General features: G+C 31.1%; 1 protein-coding gene and 1 long non-coding RNA gene across 4 annotated transcripts; one reads left to right on the top strand and one right to left on the bottom strand.

The window, feature by feature from the left end:
• Positions 1 to 255: 255 nt before the first annotated feature.
• On the top strand, positions 256 to 3,350 carry LOC111636879. Its single transcript, XR_002758608.1, has 2 exons — positions 256 to 359; positions 2,984 to 3,350. It is a non-coding gene; the product is annotated as an uncharacterized LOC111636879 (long non-coding RNA).
• On the bottom strand, positions 550 to 7,260 carry LOC111636861. 3 transcript variants are annotated; one of them, XM_023382266.1, is made up of 6 exons: positions 7,147 to 7,260; positions 6,868 to 6,971; positions 6,660 to 6,736; positions 5,068 to 5,114; positions 3,458 to 3,691; positions 550 to 1,500 (listed from the first exon to the last, which is right to left on the bottom strand). In XM_023382266.1, exons 2-6 carry the CDS (start codon positions 6,943 to 6,945, stop codon positions 1,469 to 1,471), a joined length of 468 nt encoding a protein of 155 aa, XP_023238034.1. In that variant the 5' UTR covers positions 6,946 to 6,971; positions 7,147 to 7,260; the 3' UTR covers positions 550 to 1,468. The 3 variants fall into 3 exon arrangements, with proteins under 3 accessions (XP_023238034.1, XP_023238021.1, XP_023238029.1); XM_023382261.1 differs by lacking the exon at positions 7,147 to 7,260 and having other exon boundaries at positions 1,326 to 1,346; positions 1,422 to 1,500; positions 6,868 to 7,060; XM_023382253.1 differs by lacking the exon at positions 7,147 to 7,260 and having other exon boundaries at positions 6,868 to 7,060.
• Between the last annotated feature and the right edge of the window lie 1,636 nt (positions 7,261 to 8,896).

Genomic DNA, 8,896 nt, shown 5'->3' with positions numbered 1-8,896 from the left:
TACAAGACAAATCAAAGAAAATTTTGCAATTTCAGAAGAAGCTGATTTTTCTAAATGCTTCCTCAATTACGAGGAGTTGCTAGAGAAAATGTGATAAAGCTCAGGGTGATTATTTTGAAAAGTACTAAGATATAAATAAATTTAATATATTTTGATTTTTTTATCCATTCCTGGAACTTCTTGAACACATCTTGTTCATAATAATCTGTATAATTCTTTGCAGATATTTTCTGTTAATTAATATAGTTTACATATAAATTTTTCTACTTTTTCTTTACAGAGTGAAACCAGCTGTTTTTGATCTTTTCCTTGCAGTTGCAATTGCAATATATTTATCCATTGTTTATTTCATCATAATGGTAAATTACAATTGTAAATTACTTAAAATTTTATAATAGTAATGAAATAATATTAAGTGAAAGATGTAAAACTTGTTATAAAGAAAGTAGTAATAATGGGTTACATTATTATCATAAATTCAAAATTGTATAAATAAAGTTATATTCGACATTTTAATTATATTATTAAATATTTTTAATGCCCATTTTGATCAAAGAACACATCCAACATTATATTTCTCTCACTGCTTTGAATGACCTTGGATTTCTGGAGAGAAGATACTGGATGTTTCCATTAGAGACTTGTGTTTGCATTCAAAATGATAGCATATGTTTCATTAACATAATTTGTGGCAGAAACTTGTCTCCTTCCAGCCTACATTATGTGAGATGCTCCAACAAATTGATATTCAGGTGATGAGGAATCCATTGTCTGAAGATGGTTTCTAGTGATATTGTGAATGGAACCATAACTAACATTCATTAATTGGCAAGTTTGCCCTCTGTGATGCATGTTATTGTGAATGAGTTTGTCTATCATTCATCCAAAAGATATTTTCAGATGATCCATCTGAGTAATGTTGCTTGCCAACAAAGGATGCCCTTTTTGAAATGACCTACTCCAATAAATGATTGTCAGTGATATGCTATTCCCATCATATACTGCTATTATTTGTAGATGAGTTTCAGATGGTCCTGCTCCTTCTGCAGTCAAAAAATGCACAGCATCTCTACATTTTTCCTTTGTCAAATTCATTGCTATGCTTGGACAGAAATGTTACGCATCCAATGTTCATGGTCTCTTATTCACATCAATAAGTGTGATGTTTGAGAATGTTTGAGAACATTCTTTGTAGATGATTCGCTTTTGCATAGTGTTGTCAGATCTCACATGATTATTGAACTTTATTGCATTAATGGATTTTTTGACCCTCATAATTAAAAACTAATTTAAATATCATCTCAAAATTAATAAATAAATATAATGTCTTTATTTATGAAAATCATCTACAATGAAAATAAGAGAATATTCAAATTTATATATATATACATTTTAGATATGTAAACAATATATAATATTACCTATAATTTGTTAATTTAAATTTTGATTATCAACGAATTCTGATAGATTATTCATTCAAGAAATTTTCATTTTTCATATCTGTAAAAAAAAAGTTTATTTTGATATTTTAATCAGTTTTTTTTTTAAATCCTTTTTGTTACTAGTTTTTTGTTTAGATAGCATTGTTAATTTGTAAGGATAAAAGAAAACTAAACAAAAATCGCTTCACAGAACAATACACTGACAGTCACAATACATATTAAAATAATGCAAGAAATTAAGAGATCGCATCCACTAGCATAGTCTAATGGCCAACAATACAAATACAAGAGAATGAATCTAACAAGGAGAGGGTCAGATGTTTGGGTCTCCAATTTGGACAGAATTTGATGAGGATGTAACCCTAAATACAAATAGCTCCTTATCCAAATGATAGGACCACTTCTCAAATGTTTCTGAAAAACAGACCTCTGAAAATTGAGTAAGTCTTTGGAAGTTTCCCATCTCTTCAAAACAGTGATAGATGAGTGGATAAGCCACTAGGCACTGGAACTACAGGATATAGGTTTGAACTTTTGCAATTTTAAGTTATTTTTAATGTGTAACAATTATTTTATTATTTTACGGTATCATTAGCATTATTATTATTACTGTTATTCCTCACGTTTAAAGCCTATAAAACACAATTTTAAAATTAAGTCATTTCCTGTTTAGCAAAGAAGTCTCCATAGATTAAACTCTTTTATATCATTAAATAAAAATTTTTGGTTTTTTTTTTAATGTTTATTTTCAGATATGGTGGTATTGTTATATTTAAAGTGTAACAAATATGAGCACATGAGGAAATTGTTCATAACATTAACAATTAAAAAAATACTGCAACTATGGCTATACTATTTTCATATCAGACTAGTCTTTTTTGTCCATGCATAGTAACATCTGGAGCTTTTTTTGCTATGGTTACATAGTACATGGGCAAAAATATCTAAATATTAATGCCCATTTTGATCAAAGAACACAGTCAACATTATATTTCTCTTGCTGCTTTGAATGACCTTGGATTTCTGGAGAGAGGATATTGGATGTTTCCATTAGAGACTGGTGCTTGCATTCAAAATGATAGCATATGTTTCATCACCAGCCATAATTTGTGGCAAAAACTTGTCTCCTTCCAGCCTACATTATGTAAGATGCTCCAACAAATTAATATTTAGATGATGATGAATCCATTGTCTGAAGATGGTTTCTAGTGATGTTGTGAATAGAATCATTACTAAATTGAACTAAATTGCAAAAGTTTGAACCTATATCCTGTAGTTCCAGAGCCTAGTGGCTTATCCATTCATCTACCGCTGTTTGAAGAGATGTGAAAATTTCAAAGACGTATAAGGTAAACACTCAATTTTCAGATTGAGTTTTTGGAAACACTTGAAAAGTGGGTCCTGTTATTTGGACAAGGAGTTGTTTGTGTTTGTGTGTGTGCGGAATGATATGTTAAATAATTAATAATATATTATGTTAATAAATTGTCATTTTTTATCAATTGACAATTACTTTATTTATGAAATTCTTTTCGTTTCAGAATTTTTATCGAGTAGAAAGTTTCCTCAGACAGCTGGCTAGTCCAGTGAAATCTAAACAGACTTAAAGCATGCGGCGCAACATCACAATAATAAAAACAATTGACATTATTCCTACTTATTTACAATGTATAGTATTAAGAATTGTGACGTATTCCAACCGATTTAACCATATTTCCATAATGTTGTGATACTCCAAATAGAATTTGGATGTGTACAAGATTAAAAAAACAAATTCCTTCTTCTGTGTCTGAATCTTAAAGATTTTCGTACCAAGAAAAAAAAATGAGATATTGATTAAATTGTTAGTGAAAACAGGTAAGCCAGACTCTACAGCAATAACAAAATAAACCACCTTTTATTAATAATCGAAATCAATATTGGCTGTAAGATAATTTTTTCGTAAAATAAATTACGACCTATGTATCATACGGGTAAAATTATGTTACCGAGTTAATAAATACAATATCACTTGCCTAAATTTGTTTCTCTGCTTTGATTTTCTAATCCAATAGAAGTTTTTGTAGATTCATCTAATACGGGACTCTCCGAATCAATCGTTGTTCCTGCTAAATTGGCTTCCTGAGTGAGTTTGGGGCCAATTTCGGGAATTTTTCTTAAGTCAGAAGCCAAAGAACTGATTTTTGCATCTTTATCTAAAGTCATTTGTCTTTTAATTATAAATCTTAAGTCTTTTTGACAAAAGAATTCTGAAAATAAGAATTTCAATGAAATTGACTTCAAAGTATTAAGAAAAATGAAAGATAATATTACACATTTACAATTTATATCAAGCATATTTCAAAACAACAGATACATATGAATATTTTTTTGCAGATTAGGATACAGATAAAGCACTTTGAACAATTATTTAGTGGATAAAAAGTTCCTGTGTTTGACATTAGATTACATCCATTGTCACCTACAGATGTGTTGTAGATTAATATATTAAGTATAATATATAACAAGGTAAGTATGACAATCAGTCGAAAAATGACCGATTGTCATACTTATCCTCCTAAGTTTGTTTGTTAAGGCAATGCAACATTTGGGCAATCTGTCTAGGGGGATACCTTCTGATAGGTTTTTTAAGGGAAACTGGACCCTATTTAGGCATTATAGATGTAGAGAAAACCCAGAAAACTCCACATGGCCAGCCCGTCCGAGAGAAGTGCTAACCTGTGACCCTAACTCCCGGTGTTCAGAATACGAAAACTGCTTGGCCACTGGTGGGCCCTTATCCTCCTAAGACTTACATTTTTTGGGCTCGGGACCTTAAAATGTCGAGAAATTTAAAAAATTGGGGGGTTTTCTGTGTGTGAATGTTTTTAGTCTGTGTGGGGGCATGATTTTGTTCTCCCACTTTGAAGCTTAATAACTCCTGTGCTTTTTATTGAAAATTTATGAAATTTTGCAAAGTTTCTGCCATTTTATAATTATTAATAATATAAAAATTGTGCAGTTTGGCTGGGAGATGACCCAGAATTTACCCTACAGTCTGATCTTGGCTCCTTCAGATTTTCATCTGTTTGGTCCCATGAAAAAAATTCTTGGGCATGCCCAGAAATTAGAGTTTTTGAACAAGGTATAATAAACTGGTGACAAGATGGGAGAAATGTCTTGAGGAACACTATTCTTATGTTGAGAAACAGCTAACTTGTAAGACAACTTTGTGCTTATTTCACATTTTATCTAGCCTTTAAATTATTTGAAAAAATCCTGTGCACTATTGTTTACTTTTTAATCTCGTAAATTAAACATATCTATCACCTATAGTAATAGAATATAAGGGGGTGTTTAGAATGCAGTCAATTGTGCTGTTGTGATTATATTAGTAGTTAATTAAATTGCATGTTGCAACCTAATCAGTTAATTTCACTATGTCGTAATATAATTATTTTAATTTGAAAAATATTGTAAATTATAAATCAGCCTATACATGTAAAATAACTATTGTAAACTATCAATACATAACTATAACAACATAAAAAATTGTGTACCCATTTTTATTTTAACATTTAAACTTGTGTAATATTATCTTTATTGGGATATTTTTCAAAATAATTAATTAATTCAGTAATTTTACCTGAAGTCCACTGTGTAATATCATCAGGTTGCACTTCCAATAAGTCTCTAGATATAACAGTATAACAAAGTAAATAATTTTCTGACAGAGTATACTTACTTTTATAATCTAATTTTACTTATGCATTAAAGATTAAAAAGATAATTATAATAATTTGGTGTTTTGACGTCAGATTTTGTAGTGTATTTCATTTAATCTACCTTTCATTAGCTGCAACTGATCAATGATGGCTGCACCCATGAAAGAAAATAAAGATGATATATCAATACAAAGGTATTCATTGCAGCATTAATACGCCAATAAGTGTTCGTGAACCACTGAAAACAGGTATGTCTAATATAAATTTAAGAAAATAAAACCATCTTTAACTTAAACACAAATTTGTACATGTGAAAGCAGAAACTATATCTAGCGCCAACTTCATATTCCAACGCATAGGTCAATTATCGTTCAGGAGATTTATATTCCGCACATTCCTTTATTCAGTATGCTTGCAGCACTTTTAGCACATGCATTCAATCTAAGTCTATTGTCAGGGCATTGGCAGCATCTCTCCACTATGCTGAGAAGATGGATGCCTCCATGCAAAAATATCTTTTCAGACTGCCTAATAATAATGTTTTTTGCCAGTTTAAATGACCAAGATTTTTGCCTCTCTTGCTTCAAGTAGCTTTTTATAATCTATAATGTATAAGAATAAAAATCTTTTATTGGGCTGCAATTTGAAAAATTCTTGACCTATAAATTCCCTATCGTCTGTTTGTCTTTCCTTAATAACGAGAACGGAGTTAGATGGATGAAAAACGAGACCAGAAATGGGAACCTTATGGGAAAGAGGCCCCAATTAACTACATACGAACTTTTGACACAAACGGGAAGTCACGATATTTCAATTCAAAACTTCCCCTGAAAGCAGTTAACAGAAGACCGGCACGACTCTAAGGAAAAGTATGATGTACAGGGGCAAGCCACTAATTTGAAGTGGAGAACCTATATTTTTAATTTAATTTAAAATATGATTAAAAATTGCAGCCCAGCATTGTGACCATGTCACAATAAATAATTGCTCGTTATTTATAATTATTTTACCTTGTTTTCGTTTATGAAATCAAAACTTTGTCTATAAAATGTAGTTTTTGTTTTTTTTTTATTTACAGATTCCAGCAATCTGTGCTGCAATATTTTAAGAAATAATAAAATTTTGTCTTCTGAAGTAGAGTTATTCTCGTTAAATAACAAAAATACATAAAGTATTAAGAGAAAATAAGGATACCATAGGTAGGATATAAAATTAACCCATTATTGTCTTAAGTTATTTATTTTATATATACATTATTGAATTTTCAAATTATACTGTGTATGAACCCATGTAATTAAATTTGTAACTTTTTATTAAATGTATAATAATTATCTTGAATGTAGGACACTGGGCATTCAAAATGGTAAATGAATTTATTACTTCTAGACTATGACATTTTTGAGGATATAAGAATTTATTATATATATAAATGTTAATTTTTCTTCTGGAAAATATTAAATAGCAAGAGAGTTTGAAATATTAAAAATAGATGAGTGAAATTAAAAAAAAATACCTTAAGTATTTTCGAATAATAGATTTAATTTCAGGATGATCTTCGAAATATTTTTCGTCATCTCTTAATATTTCTTCCTACAAGAAATTAAATATTTATTATTTAACATAATATAGATCTATATTCTTTCAAATTCGTCATCTCTAATTATCTCCGAATTTAAAATATAAGAATTAGTCTTAAATTTCGATAGGAAATGCTTTTATACCTTCAATCCTTCAATTCTTCTCATCGCAACTGCATTTTTTAATAAATTAGCAATCGATACTTTTCCAGGAATTGACATTTTCAACCGAAAGCAGTACAAAATTTCTATAGAATAGAATAAAATATCGGTCTACAATTTCGAATTCAATTTTTAAATGAACAATTCGATAATAACAAAAAGAAAATCAAATACAATTTAGAATTGTATTCGATTTTACAAGACCGCGTTTTTATAAGAAGAAAACATTCCGTATTTAAATTTCCCTGACTCATAAATTACCCGAAAAAGTCCACACGAAAATTGGGCACCACCGTCATAAATATGCTCACACGGAAAATTACTAACACCGACAGGAAAAAATGAATAAACAATAATAATTTTTGGTATGCTATAGTCAGTATTTTCAGCCTTTTTCTTATAGTGGTATACCAGTTTGATCATTTTTCCCGCGGCGCCCCTACATCTTTATCAATGCAGAGCTGTTGCGTCTTTAGTATTTTCAGTAATATTGATACAATATACACAAGAAATGTTACGGCGCTGCTCAGCACTAAATTTCACGGCACTTAGATCCACCGATAGGCGAATGGATAAAAACACAAAACAAGTGACAGTTGGTGGCGTGTTTACGTCTTACCAACGGTTGGCCACGTGGAATTCTTCGAGTGCCTAACATTTAAATAAGGAGTAGTTTTTCATAGAAAATCCTCCCAGATAACACTCCTGAAATTTTGCAGGGAGGTTGTTTATTAGGTGTTTGATGCTATTAAATTTTGGTGATTAAAGGTCGACGGGGTGGGGAGATAAAAGGGATGGTGTGTCATATCTCGAGCAGGGACTGATTTAATTGCGATTTTACTCGTTAGCATTTACAATTATCTATACTAATATTATAAAGAGGTAATGTTTGTATGTAAGTAAGTTTGTTTGCAGCAGGTAATCTCCGAAACTACTTATCCGATTTCAAAAATTCTTTCACCAATATTTAGAATAGAACCTCAGGGTGGACATAGGCTATATATTATTCCGTTAAACATTCGTATAAATTAAAATATATAATCTAGGTTAAGGCTTTTATGTCCAACAGATGGCGCTACGAGTACGACGTCCTAAGTTTGCTTTTCTGTGAAAATGAACTAAAGCAGATCATCATCTATCTATCTATATAAATAAAAATGTAATGTTCGTTTGTTCCTACCGATTCCTTTGAAATTTTGACACAACGCTGCATTCGAATACGCACGTGTTTTTATATAATATACGTGTCGAAATTCCCCCACTGAAAGGAGATGGTTAGGATTAAGGCTCACGGTAAAGAACTCTGCTTCTATTTATACTATTTTAGATGCGGGTTTTTGCGTTTTAATAGGGTACGTCAACAGAATGTACACTAAAAAGGGATTTTCTAATATCCCCCCGCGAGGGAGAGGGACAGAATTAAGGCTTACCGTGAAGAACTTGGCTTCTATTATATTATTTTAGATGCGGGTTTTTGCGTTTTTGATTGCGTTTTAATAGGGTACGTCCAGAGAATGTACACTAAGAAGAAATTTTTCGAAAAATTTCCCTCCCCACCGGGGAAGTGTTATACATTTATACATATAATAGATACATTTTGAGCCACAACAACGCGTGGCGGGGTCTGCTAGTTGTTTTATATTTTTAACTATTATAAAATGGCAAAAAGCTTAATTTTAAGGGTAGGAATAGGTTTTATTTTTTAAAAATTGTAAATGCTAATAACGAGTAAACTCATCATTGTCTGACCCTACTGAAGATACACACGACCCCTTTTATCACCCCACCCTCGACCTTTAATCACCAAAATTTAATAGCATAAATCCCCTTAATAGCGAGGTTGAGGCTGAAATTTTAAACGCGAAGACGTGTACGCCGGACGTTCAGCGCCGCTTTCCTGTAAGCCTAGGAGTTTGACAATGGTGTTTGGATAGTCAGTGGAATCATGCTCGACATTCCAAATATCATTGTCAAACTCCTAGGCTTACAGGAAAGCGGCGCTGAACGTCCG

Source organism: Centruroides sculpturatus, unplaced genomic scaffold (genome assembly GCF_000671375.1).
Source record: "Centruroides sculpturatus isolate CEXI.00-Female unplaced genomic scaffold, Cexi_2.0 scaffold152, whole genome shotgun sequence".
NCBI classification, from domain to species: Eukaryota; Metazoa; Arthropoda; class Arachnida; order Scorpiones; family Buthidae; genus Centruroides; species Centruroides sculpturatus.
The sequence above is the reverse complement of the archived record's forward strand: the minus strand, read 5'-3'. Positions and strand labels throughout refer to the sequence as shown.

Bases quoted from the DNA above. Each gene is read 5' to 3' on its own strand.
- LOC111636861 (XM_023382266.1), bottom strand. From the start codon at position 6,945: ATGTCAATTCCTGGAAAAGTATCGATTGCTAATTTATTAAAAAATGCA. The intron at 6,737-6,867 runs GTATAAAAGCAT...AATTTCTTGTAG, and splicing joins GAAGAATTGAAGGATTGAAG to GAAGAAATATTAAGAGATGA. The intron at 3,692-5,067 runs GTAAAATTACTG...TCTTATTTTCAG, and splicing joins TATTACACAGTGGACTTCAG to AATTCTTTTGTCAAAAAGAC.